We start from the raw sequence: 22,019 nt of genomic DNA on the forward strand, positions 1-22,019 counted from the left end.
ATGTGTGGTGTTACATATGGGCAAATTCAAGTGATCCTAGATTTTGCAACAGAAGAAATTGGTAAAATCGTGCTTTTTGCCCAAATTCATACCATGTAACCTACGGGCTCTGCTTTTCTTTGTCTTTTCCATTACTTTCTTGGGCTTATTTCTCATTCACAATTATGGGCAACTACTAAATATAGCCTGAGATACCATCAAGAATAGGGGCATCGCAGATAATGAGACTGACAGAACAGTTCTGGGGAGCTGAGTGCAAAGGTGCATTTGGTGGCACCGTATGAGTCTGGCAGAGCTCAGTATGCTTGGATTTGGATGGTCTGGCATTGAGCCTGTGTGTCTATACGGTGTGGATAATCATCTGAGGTGCAGTCCTGTGATTATGTGTTTATTGCATGTCCTATCACCATTAAAGCAAAAGGCAAATAAAGCTTATCCTATCTCTGATGGAAAGTGTCATCCTGTTTTCAGTAACAATTCGATAGGAAATGTATTTCTTGGTATGTACTTTATCAGTCAAATAAACAGTTTGTAAAGGAAATTTTAAGCATAATCAGTGCATAGTGAAGATATAGTTATGTTAATATTTTTTGCTCAGTAAAATGCATAATTTCAACTGTAAGCAAACTAGACACGATTAAAAAGTATGCAGCTAATCACGTGCCCGTTGCTACAATGTAGTGCTGGGCTTAAGTGTCTGGCCATCCTGGGTGGATATGTTCTTCCTCCATTCTTTTTGAACCTTAATTCAGGATTTCTATTACAAGTACTGCTTAGTGAAAGCGTTGTAGAACTGCATTCTTTACGTTCAAATTTCTTGAATATACTTCCCACAGAAAAATCTTTCACTAATGTTTTTCTCTAATGCTTAGTGCATTTTTTTCCCCAACCACTTTCCTAGATTGTCTTTTTGCTGCAGTTGCTAAAGGTTACTTAGCACAACCCTTCTGAGAATATATTTGCTAAATTTACTAAGCTACTATTTGCTATAAATCAGTCAATATAACTCCACTTTAGGATCTTATTTTAAGATCAGCATTTTACATGAAACTTAATTGCATATTTTTTTCCCCCTTTCAGCAAGCTACATTGAGCGACCTCAGCTGATTCGAGCAAAAGTGCCAATAGTGAAGTTCAGGGATAAAGTCAGGCAAGTATTCTGTTCATCATCATGTTTTAGACTCTGACACTGGAAAGCACTCTATATATGCACTCTCTGCATGAGCAGTCCCACTGAAGTCATGCTTTGTTTATTTGTGTTGTGCTATAGTTCTATTGCGAATTTGTACAGCTAGTGTGCAGTGGCAGTCAGCTTACTTCCTTAACGGCCTGAAACACCTCTTGTGGTTGAGATGCTCTTTAGTTTCTGTGATGTCAAGTATTAGCAGTACATCATGTATTTCTATGGGTTATTTGTACATAGTGGACTCCTGTTGACATATGGTTCATGACAGAAAAACAGTGGTGGGAAGAAAACTCCCACCACTCCCTGAAAGATAACTTTGCTTGCTGTGTAAACATAACTATTGAGCTACTTAAGGAGTAATTCACAGCATTTACACTATACAAACAACACTAGTTTCTTGTGATGATGTTTTCTCGATTAAAAAAATTTTTGTTCATTTTAAGAGTGTATTCTGCTGTCTTCTAGGGAGGTATTCTGTAACAAAGTAGTATTACATGTTCTATTTGGTGTTAAGTACTAATTTTATGCCTTTTTTTTAGAAGGGGAAGTAATTGGAGAGAAATGGATGTGTTGTACCTTATTGTATTCATTGCATCTTCATTATGAACACATGAAAATGAATAATCAAGAGGGATGTACTAGGACAGAGAACAATGTATTTCTTATTGTGTGTGATAAAAGTATCAGACAGAGGAAAAAACTGTGCAAAGCGCTCAAATTGGTTGGGAGTCTGAGTAATGTTCAAATCTTCCTGTATTTATGGGCTTAGATTTTGTAAGACTTCGGTGTATCACCTTCATGTAATAACATAGCTTGACTATTCTTTGTAAATAGGACTTTGAACAACTCTTTTGTATCTATCTTATCCTGCCTATATGCTTCTAAAATTTTGCATCCAATTTAAAACAACTTTTCTTTTAAAAACAAACAAACCCACTTCTCTGGCCTCTCTTTATAAAAGCATATCACAATGTGCTTTTATCACAACATACCATTATCAGAGCAGAAACCCTGCTATGATAAAACTGAAACTGTCATGTTTACAATTTGAACTAATAAGTATCATCCATTAAGATTTTCTTGCATCTGAGATTATATCACACTTTTTAGGATTTTAGCTTTATACCTTTTTTCATTTACACCTAACCCCATATTTACTTCTATATACTTGCCTGCCTTTTTAAAAGGTGACTAATTTTTGTCTAGTAACTTTCTCCTCTAACAGTACAGACAGCTGTTTCTCTCCATGCTTTCTTAAAGTATTAAACCTGTCAAGCTAAAATTTGGGTTAAATGGCTTAGTTCCCTATAAGAATGATAGTCGTTTTATAGATACACTAAATGGTAAATTCCTGGTACAAATATTGTGTAAATCATGGAGTTATAGCAAGGATATTTTTTTCCAATTTAAAATCAGAAAATAAACTTTAAAAAGAAACCTTAAGTATGGAAGTGATTATGTCAGAAGGTGGAAGTCTTTTTGTAGGCATTTATGGTCACTTGCAAAAAAAAAAGTAATGGTCATGATATTCATAAACCTTACAGACAGGATTTAAAAAATTCTTTATTTCCTACAAAATCAAAGTATAATTGTCTTAGACTAGAAGCTGCCCATTGCATATTTTCAGAGAAAAAAACAGTACTGTTCACAATCTGGTTTCCTGTGGGCTTTTTTTTTTTTTTTTTTTTTGGGAAGAGGGGAGCAGGGGCGAATGACATGACTTTGGGTTGGCTTTTTCGTTTGTTTATTTTTTTCTCTCTTTCCTGTTATTCTCTTACCTAACCTGTCACCACCACCCACGTTTTGTCTTTTTAAGCATCTGTCTCTTTCTGATCTCTTATTGGCCTCTGTCTTTCATAGGCTCATGCATATACGTACATGCACACTGATTCATTTTTTTTACAGAGGTCTTGAAAAATGCATTGGGTATTCTGTACCCAGAGCATTAAGTTTCTTTTAGCCAACACCAGAAATTAAACATGACAAGCTTCCTGTGAAAGCCAGTTTTCTTGATACCTGGCTGCTGGGAGAAGATGGTAGAATTCAGTGGGTGGTATCTGCATCTGGATTCTAACATGTTGCCAATGGTCCATATATACCTGAAAATTGCCATTTCCTACTTACTTTGATTTGGTGAATGACAAAGCATTCAGTTTGTGTTTATTTTCCTTTTTCATCTTAGAGTTTTTTAGCACTATAGCAGTAAGGGAAGATCCACTGCACTTAAAGACATGTTATCTATTATTTTGGTAGTCTTTCCCAGGAGATAATTCCAATGCTGGCTCTGCTACCAGGCAGATTAATTTTGATTAATTAACAAGATTTCTGTACTACAGAGGATGCAAAAACTTCCTCTTCTGCTACATTTGATGTGCAGTTGACTCTTTTTTTTCCTCTCCTTTAGTGCTATTGATAGAACTTGACTCCTAACAGTTCAAAACCTTCTTCACTTGCAATAATTGCAACATCTATTAAATGTGCATATTAAAGTACAAAATAACTGCAATAGAACTTGTTTAATGAGTATCTGGTAAATAGTAATCTTGTCAATTGAGGTTAATTGGAATTACACATGCAGCTTGACATCTTTCTTTATTATATTTGCACATACAACTAATATTCTTAGTGGTGTTTATGCTTATTTTTACAACTGTCAAGCAGTAGCTCAAGCTTGTTTATTTCCTATACTATGCCCTTAATACATCTAAAAAGTCTTGCTTGATATTAATTCAGGTTTAAAATTATGTAATATTTTTGATGCAAAGCATTTTTAATGTAGTTAATGATGTCAAAAAACTTCTGTAGGTGTCAAATTCATGCGTTTTATCCAGTTTAATAAATTCCACGTTCATGTTCCCCTTACAATAATTCAAGAAAACCCAGAGGAATATTCAGACAAACAAATGCTATGTGTATGAGACTTGGATATATAAAGTGGAAGTAGCTGTACATTGCAGATAGCTACTCCTTTGTCAATAATAGGCTCTTCTTGTTGCGAGTTACACTGTTGGCATAGCTTATTAACTATGAATTTAATATCATTTCTTGAGTACTGAGAGTAGTTGAGCTCTATATGCAGTATGAAATTCAAACTTTGGGGCAGGGTGTGATTATAAATAAAGCAGATACTGCTTGTTTGCCTTGTTCTTATTTGCTGTTAACAGCATGAAACAGTTATTAAATCTTGTTTTATCACAAAACATGTGATGTTTACTAACAAACAGTTTTCATTTCGAAGTGCTTGCCAATTATCTCCGACTATCATTGCAGGAAAGAGATTCTTATCTTTCGACCTCTTCCAATTCTCCTCAGTTCACTGGCATGATTTCCTAAGCTGATACATCAGACAATCCTTCCTGGCATCAAAAGTTGTCCATAGTAAAACATGCAGTGCAAGTCTAGTTGGGAGAAAGATTTGCTAAAAATTCAAAACATATTTGGTACATTAAGTTGTCCTAATGTCTAAATTTGGGTCTACATGTATTCTCTATGTAAAACAATTACATTTTTAGGACAATGGAATTCAAGCCTATAAGCAATTCAAGTACTATAAACAAAACCAGAGTAGAAATCACAGCATCAAAACTCTGTTTGAAAAAAGTTTCTAGAGTATTATCTTAAAGTTACATTTCTTCACCTCTGCCTCTAAGTAGGTAATAAATATTCTGAAATTGAATACCATGATGCTTGATTCTTTTTCTTTTCTCCTCCCCCATAGCTGTGTGGAGTTTGACTTGAATGTAAACAATATTGTAGGAATAAGAAATACATTCCTTCTGAGAACCTATGCATACAGTAAGTTTTTTAATGTATTTTCTTATTTCTATAAACTTTGGTGTTTAAATTGTATTTTGGTATTGATAGACTATTAAAATTCAGTTGAATATACTAGGTTACTATTTATATAATTACCTCAGGAGCTGCATTAGATAGCTTTAAGATAACTTCTTGTTGCTCATGCTAAATATATGGAGAAAACTGATATATCAGCTAGGTATGTTTTTAATTTAATATTATAATATTCACAAGATAATAAAGATTCTTCATATTAAGGTCCACATATCTGCTACAAGGGCGGCTTCAGTATTCTGCAGATAACAAGATTGTTATACTAATGATTATCTAGTAGTATAATCTCCCAGTTTATTTTATTTCCTGACAGCCACTGATAAGTATGTGTGGCTGATAGCTAGCTGTGTCTGTATGCTGTTACAGAGTCCTTCCTTGGAAGACCCAAAACACTGCCTCAGTCTTTATACTAACCCCAAAACAAAACTGGTTTGTGTCTCCTCAGGAGTTTGCATTCTAGGGAGAGATTGTGAAACAGACTTCTGAATGAGAAGTAATAAGAACAGCACTCTTAGTGCTAAACTGAAGTTTTCTTACTTAGCATTAGAATGTCATTTGGCAGATAAATACCTGAGGAGTGGACCTCAGTTGAATTCTTCCAGGCCATTTGTGTTTCTTCCTTTACCACCTTCTTCAGTTCTTGCATACAGGAATTCCTTTCTATTTAGGGTAGGCAGTTATCAGTAGAAGTTACCTTTACTGGTTAAGTTTTAATAAAATTTCAGAGTGGTTTCAGTGTTCCATATTCACATTACTAGAAGAGTCTACAACTTGGCCTGGATCAGTTGGTTAACTGTAATTTCTTCATACATCCCGAAATGTGTATGCCTGGAGAAGTATTTCCTTCCAAGCTTGAAAAGGTTAGGGAAATAATCTTTGTCATTCATGGCTACAGGTGAGGGATCACTTCACCAAGTCTGATGTTGCTATAGTTGTTCCTGACTTCTGCCACAGACTTTCCTTATTCCTTTCAGTAAATCACTGTAGGGCAGATGAGTCCAGATGTGAAAAGAGCAGTGGAAGTGGCCCTAGTATCCCACCTTTTCTTCCGTTCTGCCTTGGTGCCCACTCTTACAAGGCCAGCAAAATTAACTTTATGTCTCCTTATGAAGGATAAATATTGTTATTTGCTTGAGGCCAAGGAGTGAGTTAGTAGCTAAGGGAGACTTGTGATTGAAAAGATTATCTCCTCAACGTGTTAGACCTTCTTAAATAGGCAAACTGTGTCAAGCATAGTCTGCCTTGTCTTCTTTGGACCAGAAAACTCTCAGGTGACATAAGGCAAACAAAAGTAAATGGAAACTTTTATCAGACAGCTGCTTTACATACTTCTAGAAGTAATCAAGCAGGGTGGATAGCATTAAAAGTATTAGCCTGCTAAATTAAATTTGTGGCTGAAGGGCTTCACCCTGCATGGGAGAAAAAAGGATCAAATTACCTTTCATGTGAAAGATGTACAGGTCTCTTTGTTCCATTAGAACAAATTAGATGCTCAAGGAAACAAGGGACTGGTTATCTTAATGAGGACGATTTAAAAAAAAAAACCATAAATATTTCTGTGGATGCTCTTGTGTCTTTTTTGATATCAGCCCTTCTATGTTGGTGCATAGGTGCTATAGAAAACATCAAAGATGATATCGCAAAGTGAAGCAGAATGTCCACAGAAAATGTAGGTAGATTAAGCAGAGCTAGAAACTGAAGTCTATGCTGTTGTGTTATCTTTTTTTTGCCTAAGGAGACATGTCTGCAATTAAATCAGCAATTGATAGTAGGTATTTTTCAATTAGTGGAAGCTGGACCTTGGAGCAAATGATATTACTGAGCCCTTTCTTGAAGGGGTAGCTTGTTGACTGATGAGAGAGTATAAGGAAAAGTTTACTGGCCATGTTGCACACTAACTTTGTTATATACTAATTACAGGCACTAGCAGACAGAAAACCTTATCTCAGAATAAGATCAACTAAAAAGAGGACTTTTCTACTATCACACATGCACACACACAAAACAGTCCCATTTGGAATTTGAGCCTATTTGCATTTTTCTCTCATGGAAAAATCCTATTTCAGTTAATGCATGTTCATATGATGTCTGTACAGTAATTCTTCTGCATCTCACAGTTAGCGTACTAATAGTCATATTTTTTAGTTCAACCACTGGTAAATAATGTCGGGAATGAGTGACTGGTAGTAAGGAGTTTTGTTGTTTCTAAGAAGTCTTCGAGATCTGGGATATTTACGCTGAGAAAATTAGTACCACTTATAGGGGCATGTGTGCTGAACCACTGTGAACAGGTTGTAAGAAAATCCCATGCTTGATAAGATTTTCGGAGTAACAGAACGTACCCCAACTGGTGCTGTTGTAGGATGTCTGTTGTCCTGGTTGAAGCGATTAGCTATTCATATATTGCTGTCCTGATGTGCAGAATACAAAATTTTGCACAATGTTGTCAAGTTAGAAATGATACTCCAGAACATATACCGTATTGTAAGGCCATCATAAGGCACCTGACCTCATGATCTGCTTCTATATACCTGCAAATAATAAATTAAGTACACTGCAAGGTCACTGGGAGGTGGTGGTGAGTGACATCTCCCTACAATACATTACTACCTTAATTAGAAGGCTGTCTATATTCCCCAGAAATTCAGAAGACCATACCTGGAATATGACTGTATTTATGTCTTTCCTCATGAGAAGCATGAATCTTGATTTAATGAGTTACTGTATCTAACATCTCATCTCCATAAAAGCTATTGAGGACAAGGCAAATTTAATATTGATGTTTGTATGCAGGGGTTACTGCTTTCATGGATCCTGAGGAAAACTTAAGAATGAGCTCTGTGTCCTCCAAGCAGGAGAATTCTTTTCCCTGCCCTCAAAGTTTATATAACCTAAATAAAAAAAAAATAAAAAAAGATGTGGTCTGTCCTCGCAGCAAGTTAATTCAGGGAAAATTAGTACAATGAACTGGAGAGAACTTAAAAGTAGAATGTGACACTGCTACATTGACTGATGCATCTAGTTTTGTCTTATCTGCAAGTTACCTGGCATACCCTTTGTAACGTGTCTGTGGATCTTACTACTCAAAAGACTGTTTTCAAATGCAAATCTTTTTCTGATTTTTATAAGATGGATAGTAGTTGTAGAATAACTAAGTAAATTCTAGAAAATGGTTGCAAAAGGTAACCTTAGAATACAAGAGTATCATGTTGATCAAGTAGGAAAAAATGTTGATTGATTGCTGTCGAGTTAAATGTGCCTTTTTTTGAGATGTATTTATTTTACTTGCAGTTGAGAATCGAGTTCGTCCATTAGTACTTGTTGTTAAGAAGTGGGCGAGTTTTCATGACATAAATGATGCCAGTCGTGGTACTTTAAGCAGCTATAGTCTTGTATTGATGGTTTTGCACTATTTACAGAGTAAGTATTTTTTTACATGTTGAAACTGTCCATTTTAAGTTCATATTTGTGTAGTTTTCCTCTTTAATAAAATAAAACACCAACAGGAGTCATCTTCCACACAGAAAAATCTGAAAATAAAGTGGGTTTCCTCCATTTCCTTAATGCTGCGTTTTTCGTTAACAAGTGAACCTCTTCTCTGGAGGCAGAGTTACCAGCTTTAAAAAGGATAAAAAAAAAAAAAAGTACCTGCAGGACACTGTGTAACTGTAAAATAAACTCAAGCGCTAGTTAACAAAAATTTGCCTTTTAACAAAGGGAAAAACCTAAACTTAACAATTTCAGTGGGTTTTGGTTTGGGTTTTTTGGCTGGTTGTTTTTTTGTTTGTTTTTTTTTTTTTATTTGGGTATTTCCAAGAAAATTCAAAGGGACAACAAACGCTGCGGGGTCACTTTTCTGTCTTCTGAGTGAAGGACTGAACATGGGGAACATGTATATGCAAGAATGCACTACTATGTAGTTAGATTTTTCCACTGATTACTGTCTTCTGGTACGACATCTTACGACATCTACTGGTGGCAGATGTCGAACACCATTAGAAATTGGGATATTTGACTGCCAGTGGCAGTATCTTTTCTTGTGACTTCAATATATTGAAACATTGAACATCTGTATGGAGCTGCAGAGCTTTACCTGAGAAACTAAGGATCCCTGTTGAGAATTCAAGAAACCCATGCAGTCCAGGAATGTTTTCGAGGAGTAGGTTGAAATGAGCTTATCCCCCTATTTCTTTCTTTTATTAGCGGAAGTTCAAGTTTGTGACTTTTTTTGTAGTTTGCAATTCTTGCTTAAGACTTAAGGATTATCATTTAAGAAATTATTTAGCTCAGTATGAGTTTCTTGGTTCTTTGTTGGGAGATAAGCGGCTTCAGAAAGGAAGGCAAGGAACCCCTGAAGTGTACATCTTGTGGAGTAACATGTCTGTAGAAGTATTTCTTAATTCTTGTCAGTTCATGCATAGACTGTGTATTTAGCTGCTTGTATTCATCTACACCTTTTTTAATTTTTTTGTAATGTGCTGATTATTCTTGCTCATGTTATTTTAATGACAGCTGGTTCTTAACATTTTACAATCATATCTGTGGACCAATTGCGTAGGCTCTCCTTTTAGACTTTTCCCCTTTGACAGTTTGTGTAGCTTTTAATTTTTTGTTTAAATCAGGTAGAAACAATGTTTAGCTCCTCTGACAGCTTGTTTGGCCTGGAATGTAGGTACTTGCTGTAGAGTGGGTAGCTACACCCACTCTGTACTATGGTGGAAAGATTTTATGATAGCTGACTCAAGCTGGTGGCTTTCTTTCAGCTGAGCAATATCTGTAATAGAGGACCTAGGAGGGCATTTTGTGTATTTGGGGTCCAGTTGGCTGAGTTACTTCTGAATTCTTTGATGCCCATGCTATATGCTTGTTGTTAATGTACCAGGACAGTAGGACATAAGCTAGTATGTCCAGTGACTATGTTTTTTTTCTCTCCATCTACTATGGTGGAATTCCATCGATTTCTTTGTTTCTGTGGAAGGAAAAGAAAATGTGGCCAAGTCTGTTGTCACAGCTCTGAAACCATACTGTAGGTGACGGAGTACTGCAATGAAGATCCGTAATACACATCAGAAAAAAAAAAATAATGAAACAAAAAAATGTTGATTTGGAGGAGATGGAATGACAATGAACTTAAAAATGCCAAAGCGATTATCAGACACAAGATTAAAAATGTTGGGAACTACTGGATGTGGAGATTGCTATGCAAAGGTGAAGCACAAGGAGAGGAGAAAACGTATTTTTACATGGTCTAGCAATTAGTGACCATCTTAACAGTGATTTGATAAGCATTTTATAGTGTTACACTTTTAATGGAAATAGGCTTTTTCACTTGGGAATTTATTCCCCGCATCTATTTTCATTGTATCGCAGTTACTCTAGAGACTTGTATTGGGTGCTGTGTACAGTCGTGGGTAGCCAATTACTGAGCTGTGTATGAAAGTAATGCACAAAAGGGAAGAGAGTAGGAGTTACAAGGAAGTATAAATGTGTAGGCTTGCCAGAATGTTAACAATGGTGCAAGCATGAGGGCATTTGCTGTAGTTATCTGTGGCAGCTGCCACAGCTGTCTGGGGAAGGGGGAAAAAAAAGTTCAAATAATCCTTTTCATGCAAAACTGTGATCAGTCAGCTGCCTGGGAAGGATCAGCAGTCTGCAGACCAAAAAGGAACCTTTTACCTGTGCTTCATCAGCTTTTTCTGCTAAAAAAGGCTGAAGTGTGGCTCTGGACATGTATCTAGTACCAACTGTTTAGATTCTGATGTTTTTTTCATGCAGATTTTAACCTTTTTTTCTGCTACATGCATGTGATGCTACTGAAAGTAGCTTGTGTCCTAGTCATAGAGTTTCTAATAAGGTTTTGTTGATGTTACCAGGGAGGGGAAAAAATTAAAAGCTTTCTTTTGCAGTAAATAGTGTCCCTGTCTTCAGTAGACAAATTTCTTTCCTTTACTACTTAATCCATTTTTGTATTCTTATACTCGTGTGGATGTCTTTTGGACCTAAGGTTAGTGTCGCTTGAGTTTATTTTGTAGGTACATCAGTGTCTTGTACGTAAACTTTCCTCCAGGTAACAGGTCCAACTGTCTTGAACAGTAAGAAAAGGAAAACTCATGTGGTGAATGCTAGTGGTAAGTGGTAACTTTCCCCTTCACTTCATCCTCTTACTATAACATACAGACCCAGATAAAATATCTTGATTGCTTGTATTGCTCAGATTTGGTTGCCCTTTATTTTAGCATGACAGAGAACTGGAAATGATCCAAGATGTTGCAGAAATAAGATGCCCTTGCGTATTTCTAAACACCCACAAACAAAATAAAATTATTATTAAAGCAGCTGTAATCATATTCTTAGCAGTCCTACTAGGTAATATAGTATACTCTTTGAACATATCCCAAGTGTGTTCTGAGAATTCTGCTATTCTGATTCTTAGTCTCTATGGAAAAAGGATTCTGTAACATCTCATCCCCTGTGAGACCTTGTCTGAAGGGTGAATTAAGTCCCAACGCAAAGTCCTGTGTGCTGAATTTAATTATCATTCTCCCTAGTGAATGATGTAGACAATTGTTTAAAAAAAAAAAACAACATGCCAAAGACATGATGTTAGAGCTTTAGTATAAGGAGTGCTCTAACAGTTCTGTAGCTGCTCTAAGGTTTGAGTGGGATGTGAATACTTTGGGATTTTTTTTTCCTGTCCATCTGTAGGACCACCTAACCTAGAAGATACGTTTATTTACGTGTAATTTGTATTGTGCAATAGATGCTCTCCCCATCCATGACTTTCATAAGTTACAATTGTTTAGTTCATTCTGTGTTTGTTAGTATTGTTAATGTCTGCATAATCTTTATAACCCATTTGCTGTTTAGTAGACCAGCTAACAGCATTAGACTGTATTTATGTATTATGGGGATTTTACTAGCAGTGCCTACTAAGTGTGCTGGGCGTTTTCTCTTTAAGTTACCTTTGGAGACTCAGTATGTAATACTTTGCAGCTGAAGAATGTGTACTTTTGCAGTATCTGGACTGCAGTCGTCTTATGCTGTGATAGAATCATATTGTGTTAGATGTAGGGAAAAAAAAGAGTGAAGCTCTGATTTTTCCTTTAGGGAATCTAGATGAGTTTCTTATAGCCATGAATTAATATGAATTTTGAAAGTGAAGTCGTACCCAGTTGCTGTAGAATTTTTCATGCCTTCTACAAACAGTAGTATCTTAGTAACAGTGGCCCTTAGCTGAATTATCTCCATATACTACTATATATAGACAAAATATAGTAATAGATTTGGTGAATAACTTTTATTTTACAAAATGCATGAAAGTGAAGTTCTTGATAGATGTTTTTAAGATGGAATTTCAGTCCAACCCTTTGGTGTAGTTAATATGATATTGTTTCCTGTGAATTACATGAATCACAGCAACTTTAAACTTTTTTTTTATAGCCCTACCTGAACCCATCCTTCCATCCCTTCAAAAAAATTACCCAGTAAGTGTTTCTTATGAATTTACTACATCATATATGTGTATGAAGCTGCTTATCTAAACTATATGAATTCTTAAATATCTCTAGTGGATTAAGTTAAACACAGTCTATAAGCCTGGTCATTAATACACTAAACATAAGCGTGAAAAAGGTTATTTGCTGCTTTTCATCATTTCCATAGTGAAAACAGTCTCTTATATATGAGAAGATTTCACCAGTTGGAAGCGAGTGCTAATCAGAGCTGCTGACCTAATTCTCTTCATGCTGGCTTGAAAATATCCCGGTGTCATCTGTAACTTTCTGATTCTTATTTCTTAATACATTAAGTAGTGGTTTTTGCATCCAACTGTGGTGTTTCAGAATTCCATACCTTCCCGCAGTTTTTGAGGTGCCTGGTATTTCTGGGTGCAGAGAGTGAATGATATATGTTTACTAAGGAGACTTTTGAGACCTCACAAAACTGGGCTTCAGTCCAACAAGAAAACGCCTTTATGGGACTTTGCCGTAATGTCCAGATCATACTCTCTTGATTTCCAGACAACTCTGTGAATCGGTATGCTTTGATTCTCTGCAGAATTAGGACTGTAATTAGTGAGATTTAATCTAAGGAAGATTACCAAGAAATAAGAGCTACCCTCCTAAATATTTGTTGGGGGACAAAAGAGCTATTGCTGAATAGTTCTGTGCTATAACTTATTTACAGAAATTCGTCAGTTTCTTCCTCCTTGCCTTTCCTCTCAAGTGTCACTTTTAAAATTTTTCTTTATTCATAGTTGCCATAGTTTCGTGTCCCTGTCTATCTATGTTTTTTTACTGTTGCTGATAATTGTGCTGAGGTAGTATCAGAAAGCCATTCTTTCTTTTGCATATATTTTCTATAATGCTGAAATGGGAATATTTGATGACACTGTACATCAGGGAGAAAATACCGTGGTGTCAGCCATTTTGGGTAATTAGGATAATCGAGATGCAGAAGAAAGCTTTGAGCTTTGAGTACACTGCAGTTTTATTTCTATTTTGTAAACCTGCTTAGGCATACCTGTGCTGAATTTTTATGGTCTTTCTTTTTTCCTCTGATTTTTTTACTGTACTATATACCTTCTAGTTTCTTTATTGTTAGTGCTCAAAAGCATTTGAAGCTGCTTTTCATTTCTTGTACACTTAGTTTATCTGATGGGTTTTTTGAATTGCTGAATTTGCTAGTTATGTTTGCATAAAGCTCATATGCTGTATGTTGTGGTTTAATCCCAGCGGGCAAGTAAGCAGCACACAGCCGCTTTCTCACTCTCCCCCTCCTGGTGGGATGGGGGAGAGAATCGGAAGGGTAAAAGTGAGGAAATTAACAGGCTGAGATAAGAACAGTTTAATAATGGAAATAAAATAATAATAATCGTGAAAAGGAAAACAACGACAAAAAAGAACAAAATCCAGGAAAAACAAGTGATGCAGCTGCTCACCACCTGCCAGCCGATGCCCAGCCCATCCCTGAGCAGCGATTGCTGCCCCCCGGCCAACTCCCCCCAGTTTATACACTGAGCATGACGCCATACGGTATGGCATAGCCCTGTGGCCAGTCTGGGTCAGCCGTCCTGGCTGTGCCCCCTCCCAGCTCCTTGTGCACCTGGCAGAGCATGGGAAGCTGAATAGTTCTTGACCAGTGCAAGCACTACTTAGCAACAACTAAAACATCAGTGTGTTATCAACATTATTCTCATAATAAATCCAAAACACAGCACTATACCAGCTACTAGGAAGAAAACTAACTCTATCCCAGCTGAAACCAGGACACTGTAGTATTTTAAGTTTTGTGTAGCATGTAGTTTAAAACAACTATAAGAATTGGTAACTTTTGACTGCTTTTAATAATAATGCAAACACTTATTTGTAGTGTTTGAACTGTAAAAAGGCCTTCAGAGGCCAGTATACAAATATTAATGGCTTAAATGATTAAAGCAGAAGTATACAATAGCATAAGCTGAAAAATCTAATTTGTACTAAATGCAAGGTTTTATCTTGTGTCATGTGGAAGTGGTAAATCACTTGCTGGTTCCTGTGTTTCTAGAACCCTGCTGTAAGAATAACATTTTTCTACTCTGTTTCAAGGTAGATTTTTTGTTGTTGTTGTTGTTAGTTATCTTGCCTTTGGAGGATGAACTAAATATTCCAGGATTGCTAATAAAATAAAAAGAGTATTTTATACATGCTTACTATAAAACCAAATCAAAACTATGGATTAAGATTTTTTAAAATTACGCTAGAAATTTGCAAATATATTTTTGGTCTACTGTCTCCATGAGGAATATAATTAAATGTTTAAAAATTGTGAAAGTTACAATTTCTGAAGACTGATACTGCAAAGAAATTGAAATTAAAATGAAAATGAGAAATACACCAAAACCAATTCTGGTCTTGTAGCTTGCAGTAATAGTTACAAAGCACGGGCAAATGTCAGTATCCAAAGAAACCATACGTTTTTCTTGTGGTTGTAGCTGGTCAAAGCTGTCTCTCCATCCTAATACTACACATCAATACTGCTTCTCCCCTTCTGAAACAAACCACCCTACCTACAATCTGTTTGGTTTTTTTTCAAAATCAAAGCTTCATCTCTTTCTGCAGCCTGAAAATACTTCTGCGCTTTGAAGGAAAGTGCTTGTTTTAAATTGTAGATGCTGTGTAAAAGAGAGATGCTTACCTTGAGTGAGAAACAGAAGGCAGATCTGTGACTCAGTATATCCCCACTGCAGATGTGAAGGGTGAGAAGTCCTGGAAAGCCACCCGATCTGCCCACCTGTTATTCTGTTGCCATGGGGGAGTCCCCAGCTGGCACCAAGCTGGTGTGTTTGGCAACCCCTAGTTTAAAGGGAATATTGGACCATACCAGATGTGAGGTTGGATTCTGGGGCGTCCTGCCCGCCCCCCAGCCAGATGGGGTAGATGAGAGTAGCCCACAAAACGTGTCGATCAGTTCGGAAGTCTACATAGAACTTGCCTCCAAGTCAGGACCTTTATAGATGAGCTCTGGAGAACCTGTGGTGGCTTAGGCCATTATGGCTTCTGGTTGTTCCGCCTGTGTGTTTGCCAGAGGTGAGCATTGCTGCAGTTGGGAGTCAGAAGGGAACGTGTGCCTGAGTCTCCAAGGTTCCAGAGCAGCCTGGCCTATTAGCTGAAATCCAGACAGAGGTGGGTCTCCGGTAGTGCTCTGGAGTGTGAACTTCGTGGACTCCAGCATGAGCACATTTTTGTTTCTGCTCCCTCAGCTTCACGAGCAGTTATATCTTGCAAAGGTTGGGGCAGAAGATGGGATGGTGCTTACTGTAGCTCCTTCATGCATGGGAGTCAGTCCTTGGAGAGACACAATTTGCTTCACTCTTCAAGTTGCACTTTTTTAAAGGATAAGCATGAATTAAATGTTGATTTGTAAGACTGAGGAGGGCTATTTTATGTGTGTGAATGTAGATACCTATCAAAAATGGCAAGATACTAGGCTGATGTTACTGCTGTAAATTTTTTGAAGGAAGAATCTTCTACAGTCAGTTATACTCATTATACATCAAAACAGTCAAATATGAAGATTTTTTGATGTACGCTTGTGTTCATTTCCAGTGTGTAAGGTGGAATGAGAATATGTGTAACCATTATTTTGCTTGAACATGAAGGATGTTGCTGAATGCTAGTGTTTCCTTGAGAAATCAGCCAACTAAAGTAAAGATTAGAGATCTAGCAAAAAAGGAAAAAAGACTCTGGGGTCCCTTTTCTGGGGTTTTTTGAAATAATGGATAGCTCATTTATATTTGTTGCTCCATCAGATCCTGAATTTCTTTTCCAGTTCTTAAGATGGCATGAGGCAAAGACACAGCAAATAAATTAGGGAATAGTTTTGAAAGAAGCTGAATTTTTTGCCTCCTAGAGCAAGCTAAGGGAAAGCTTACAGGGAAGGCCTACTTGAAATAAAGCTAGTTTGAGGATGCTTTGTAATTCTGTTTTATTACGAACCTCCCTTACATGCAGAATCTATAAGGTGTACCTTCTTCTATTTATCTGGTTCTTTCCCGAGTCCCTCTGGCAGGAAGAAAAGTTCCGTTATCCCTGCTTCACAATAGGTGAATAGGGGCAGGTTGAGGCTAATGGATTTTCATGGTTGTCCATGGCAAAGCAGAAGAATGACCCTAGGTATCCTGTGGCTGGTCTGGCCTCTTGTTCATTGGACATGGAGTGATTGCTTTGTTAACAAGACCTTAAACAAACTACGTTGTTGGTTATTGATATATTGAATATTGGTATATCTTGACAGAAGTTCATTAAATCTTCTCCATACCCAATTTTAAGTAATAATTAATTTGGTTTTACATGTAAAACTTTCTAATCTGGTAATAGCAATTTCTTCCATGACAAATTTTTTGTATTTCAGAAAGAGGAAACACTTTTTTTTTTCTTCTACATGTAGTGATCAGCAACTCATGGTGTTCAAAAAAATAAGTTGACTAACAATATCAGAAACATGTGATTAACAGTTTGCTTTAGTTAGTGTAAAAGAAATCTTTTCTTCCAGAAAAGTAGTTTCAGTCGTGCTTTGCATTTTGTAACAGTTGTCTTTTTAAGAGTCATTTTCATAGTGGTATATCCACTAAAACAAATGGAGATGGCAATTATTTATATGTGTGTCTTTTAAACTAGGTGGTTGAGTTTTTAATTGATTAGCTGCTATAGACTGTAACTTGCATTTTTACTAGAGCACTTGTATAGAATAGTATGCATTTATTTTTTGAAGGCAAATGCCTTTCTGAGTAAGGAAAACTTTTTTGATCTGTCTGACCTTTGTGAGGCAAGTGTATTTAATATACATGGTAAAACTTGGAACTGCAGGTTTCATGGAATTGAACTTGCTTTTGAAAAAACCACATAATGTTAGATTGCAGAATTGAAGCGTTTTAATCCTACTTACTAGATGGAAGAGTTAGAAAACTGCCTTCTAATTGCGGGTTAGGAATTTTATCTCTTCTGCTGTGGGTGGGAATCTTTGGAAATGTGGTACATTTTCTGCTCCTCAAATGAGGAGTCTTTCAGTTTTATCACTGCTGCTTACATGACTTCTGATCAGTTGCAAACTCACTGAAGAAACTAAATATCCTGAAAAATGCCTTCATCTGGACTGTGCTTCTATCATAATCGCCTTTTTCAAAATACAGATTTGTGATTTTAAAACTCGGCAAGGTTTTTTAATTTCCTATTTCATTAACTGCTAACAAATCTAATTGAAAAAATATCTTTGTATAAAGTTGTATTTGATGTCCTTTTGCACTGTCATTTTTTCTGGATGTAAGCATACACAGGCACACATGTATTCTTTTTTGCTGTAAGTTTTGTTACAACTATATTTGATATATTGTCTTCTGCTATTAGTAGAACTGATTTATTTTTTCTTATTCAAGTGATGTACAAACACTAATAAAAATTAATTAATTGTGATCAACATATAAAACGTAAATAAAATGTACTTAAGGTCGAGATTGATAAGAAAAAGCAACACCCTTTCTAAGCTTGTAATAGTGCTAAAGAAAATAGCTTATTTATTATTCTGAAAAATAATATCCCAAAGTCTAACTTTTTAGCTGCTCAGTATGCCAACCTCACTGTGGTGGCAGATTTTTCTTGCAGTTGAGACGTTCTCAGGCTTTTGAACATTCAAAGCACAAAAAAAAAATGTCTGCTGCCACCAAACATTTACTTATTAGTCTTAGTAGACTTCTGTTGTAGTAATTTAATTGCATTTCTGTTTTGTATTGTTTGGAGCTCAGCAGCCCTTGTTCTCATTCCTTTTTTGCCCCCTGTGTCCATTTCCTCATGAGCTATTACACTGCTAATACTAAATTCATTTGTTGTGACTCTTCTACAGCTTTCTGTGGGAATGGGCAAGGAGTGGCTTTCACTCCAGTATCTGTCTGATTACCTTTGCGGTTAAAACTGTATATACTGGATAACATAGGAACAACGGTTCCCGTTTTAAATCTGTATATGCTGCATATCTGCTTTTTATGTCTGTCTCCATGTTTTTGGTGTGTTCTGTTGGACTGGAAGCTGTTAAATTCTGAGCTCTGCTAACTATAATAATATTTTATGTGCAAAGTTATATCATGTGAGAACAAGACTTGAAATTTTTCATAGCTGGAAGAATGGCCTTTTTTCCCCGGAAGGTGATGTGCAAGGTTCCAGGAAGTTTTGCTAGAATGGGCAAGAGTCCCAAACTTCCCAGTCCTGCTGGTTTGATAGCTAACCACACTTTCCTCGGAGGAAGCACTGCGAGCTGTGAACATGGAAATAGCATTACAGTGTATAGTGCTTCCAGTGATATTCTAGTACTATAAAGTTTGAGTCATGCTTGTTACTACTCTTTAAAATAACAAAAGAGTGGGAGAGGAGATACAGTAATGACTGAATGGGTTCCTAAATTTACACAGATGTATTTATGTGAACATAAAGCTTGCTCTTGTGTATCTTGGGTTCATTTTCCTTAAAATACACAACATTGCTGTAAAATGTAGTATCCCGGTATTACCAGGTTTTAAAAATTGTTTCTCTAGCAAGAGAAGTGTTTTCCTCTGTGTACCCCAGTCTCTCAGAAGGACCTAAAGGATGCAATGGACACCCAAGCAGTGCAGCAGATCTAAAACTATGTTAACTTAGTTTCGTGTAGATTCCTTTTTTAAGCTGGCAATAGTGATTTTTTGCTTATAGCAAACCTGACTTTTTCTTTCTACCCACCCCTGCTCCCCCCCGGGCCCCAGAAGAAAAGCACACTTCAGCTTAAACGCTGTGTTCTGTGTATTCAGGTTTTTTGTATAACTTCTTTTTTTTTTTTTTTTTTATTCTTTCAGATAGGTTGGCTAGAGGAGGTGCTGCTGCAGTATCTGAACTCATTATGTGGGAGGATGCAGGTTCATGTTAGAGCCAGTGGGTTTCACATGCAATTTTAACTCTGTGCTGTGGGAAAAATAAGTCAGGCCTTCCCTTTAGATTGTTTCTGTACCACAGTTATGGGAACTTAGTGATGAGTGCATTAGCTTCACCTGCCATATCTCAGTTCAGCTGCAGCCAGCTCAGTGCAGGCTACCTTACTCAGCTTCTGCTCATGTGGTTTTATTAGCATGTAAACACAAGTCCAGTTCAAAGATTCTCCGATGTTAAAATTCTTTAGCAAACAGAAGGCAAGGGATGGTCTCGGATCCTCCTGTGCAAGATGATTCTACCTGAGTTCAGGAGTAACTAGTGTCCAACAGAGGAGCACAAAAGAAATAGTGCTTTGCTTGTAAGTTGTCCTTGAACTTCTAATAAGCAAATGATAGGCGTCTTTTTTACTGTGAAAAATATATGCACCTAGATTAAGGCAGTGTGTGTGTAGACATACTCTCTGATTTTATTTTGACAGGAATCTTTTGATCCTACTATGCAGTTGCATCTTGTTCATCAAGCTCCATGTACCATTCCTCCTTACCTCTCAAAAAATGGATCAAGCCTTGGAGAGTTGCTAATAGGCTTCTTCAAATATTATGCCACAGAATTTGAGTAAGTAATAAGCTCATCTTAGTGTTTTAGAATATGCAAAGCTTTGATTCCTTCTATTCAATATGTCAATGCTTTATAACCCTTGAAGAGAAAGAATAGCAGTAATGCTGGAGTGGTAACTGACAGAGGGGGAATGGGTGAAAAGACTAAAGGACAACAGGAATGCTGATAAAGAGTGTCTGACATCTTTTGCTTAGCGAAGCACGCTATCCTGTAAAGTAGCAGCCAGAAGTTAGAGAGCTTTGTCCTTTAAAAATAGCTGGGTTTTGTTATATTACACTATTGCAAAACTGCCTATCCATGTGTGAGAAAAATCTGTTCTTCTTAGTTGTAAATTTAAGGTATTGATTGTGATGTCAATTATTTGGACCTCAATAGCTGCGCTTGTCTTCTGTCACCCTGAGTCAATGGAGGTAACTGACCAAGTGGCTCCTTATGTTGACTATAATACACATCGATATAGGCCACACCTAGTGAAGAATTCTCCCGTATATAGTTGGTTCAGTAACCTTGTTGGCTTGCTAGAATCCAAGTTTAATTTTGGCATCTGGACTTTGTTGTAGAAGAGAAGAAGAAAGTAAAGTTGTGAGGGCATCTGAGAAAGCTGAAGATTACGAATATTTTGCTAAATTGTCACTTGACAATTTCTTAGAAAAAGTGCTTGTCTGTATAAAATATCAAATAGTTGTATTTCAATAAGCTTAAACATCTTCTAAAGAACTTGTTTCTGAGACTGTTGGTTCATACATGTTGCTGTCCTGTGTATGTGCATCATATCCATTTCCTGGAAGGAAAACAAAATGTATAACTACATGGATACTCATTATAATTTTTGAACTGTTCATATTTTACTTCAATGTAAGAAGTGAACAATCATGAAATCCTTATAAGAAAACATTGCTGGGGTATGCATTACATGTGGAATATGTAAGCTAAATCCATATGGCCTGTGGCAATTCGTGAACTAATTGCACTTTGTGCATGCTTAAGCTCGATTCTGAGAGATTTTCACGTAAAGGATTTTCCTTCAACAATCTCTGCAGATAAGGGAATGCTCTAAAAGTTTCTCCTGAGTACCTGTCTTTTCAGCTGGCAAGGTGCTGCTTGCTAAACAGGTAAATTAGAAGACACTGCTGGAGGATATCCTCAAGTTCCTAATTTATGTGGGACACTAGCTGCATCCTTTGCTACTTGTCTGTATAACAAGCTGTTAGTCTTCTCATATATGAAAGTAAATACCTCTTCCAGTAAGGAAGAGATTTCTGGTTTGCCCGTGCAAACTAGCAGAGAAGATCTTGTCCAAATGCAGGAAAAAGACCTAATTTGACTTTTCTGGTTTGGATGGTTGTGAACATAGTCAGGAGCAGATTTCTGCATAAGTCAGTAGCTGGTCCAGGAGGACCTTTTTTTTTTTTTTTTTCTTTTTTGCCTGCTGTTAGACATGCAGGATGTACTAAGTATAAAGACTAACAATGCTGCAATATCAGTACTTGAACTGATGGTAATCCCGGAATTTTTTTTTTTTGTGGTGATCATAAATAAAGAAAAAATGTTACCTAAATTTAATCACAGAGGCACACGGGAGCTTCTGGTTAAAACAAAGCTTGAAAAAGTGGACAACGAAGATAGGATAGTTGCTGATGTCAAGGGAAGAAAAGATTTAAAAAAAAAAAAAAAAAACAACATCGAACCAAAGAAAAAAATATTATCTGGCTTGTTTTTCCAGTGTTAAGTACCTGTTAAGGATTTAAACATGTGACTGGTGATACTCTGTTTTGTTTTTTTTTTAAAAAAAAGCCATAAAAAAACCCAAACTGTAAAAAATAGCCTTTTAGAATTAACATTACATAGCTGAGAAGTTGTATCAGGAAATGATGCACCTAATGCAGCAACCTATATTATTTTTAATTCTTTCTGCTACAGAAATAAAACTTAGGTGTACT

At 36.6% G+C, this 22,019-nt stretch overlaps 1 protein-coding gene across 10 annotated transcripts in view; it reads left to right on the plus strand.

Moving 5' to 3' along the window:
* TENT2 (terminal nucleotidyltransferase 2) overlaps window positions 1–22,019 on the plus strand; it is a 54,640-nt gene that overhangs the window by 16,292 nt on the left and 16,329 nt on the right. For 8 of the 10 annotated variants that reach the window (XR_015700945.1, XM_087741499.1, XM_087741504.1 and 5 more), the window contains 5 exons: window positions 1,081–1,150; window positions 4,905–4,981; window positions 8,306–8,455; window positions 12,476–12,519; window positions 19,940–20,076. Coding sequence is in view for 9 of the 10 variants with exons in the window: in XM_087741499.1 (XP_087597625.1) it covers window positions 1,081–1,150; window positions 4,905–4,981; window positions 8,306–8,455; window positions 12,476–12,519; window positions 19,940–20,076 (478 nt within the window). In the remaining variant the exon portion in view is untranslated. The remainder of the gene's footprint in view (window positions 1–1,080; window positions 1,151–4,904; window positions 4,982–8,305; window positions 8,456–12,475; window positions 12,520–19,939; window positions 20,077–22,019) is intronic. The other 2 variants (XM_087741500.1, XM_087741502.1) reach the window with 1 other exon arrangement.

Source organism: Nipponia nippon, unplaced genomic scaffold (assembly GCF_047370975.1).
Source record: "Nipponia nippon isolate SJK-2023a ecotype South Korea unplaced genomic scaffold, ASM4737097v1 scaffold_8, whole genome shotgun sequence".
NCBI classification, from domain to species: Eukaryota; Metazoa; Chordata; class Aves; order Pelecaniformes; family Threskiornithidae; genus Nipponia; species Nipponia nippon.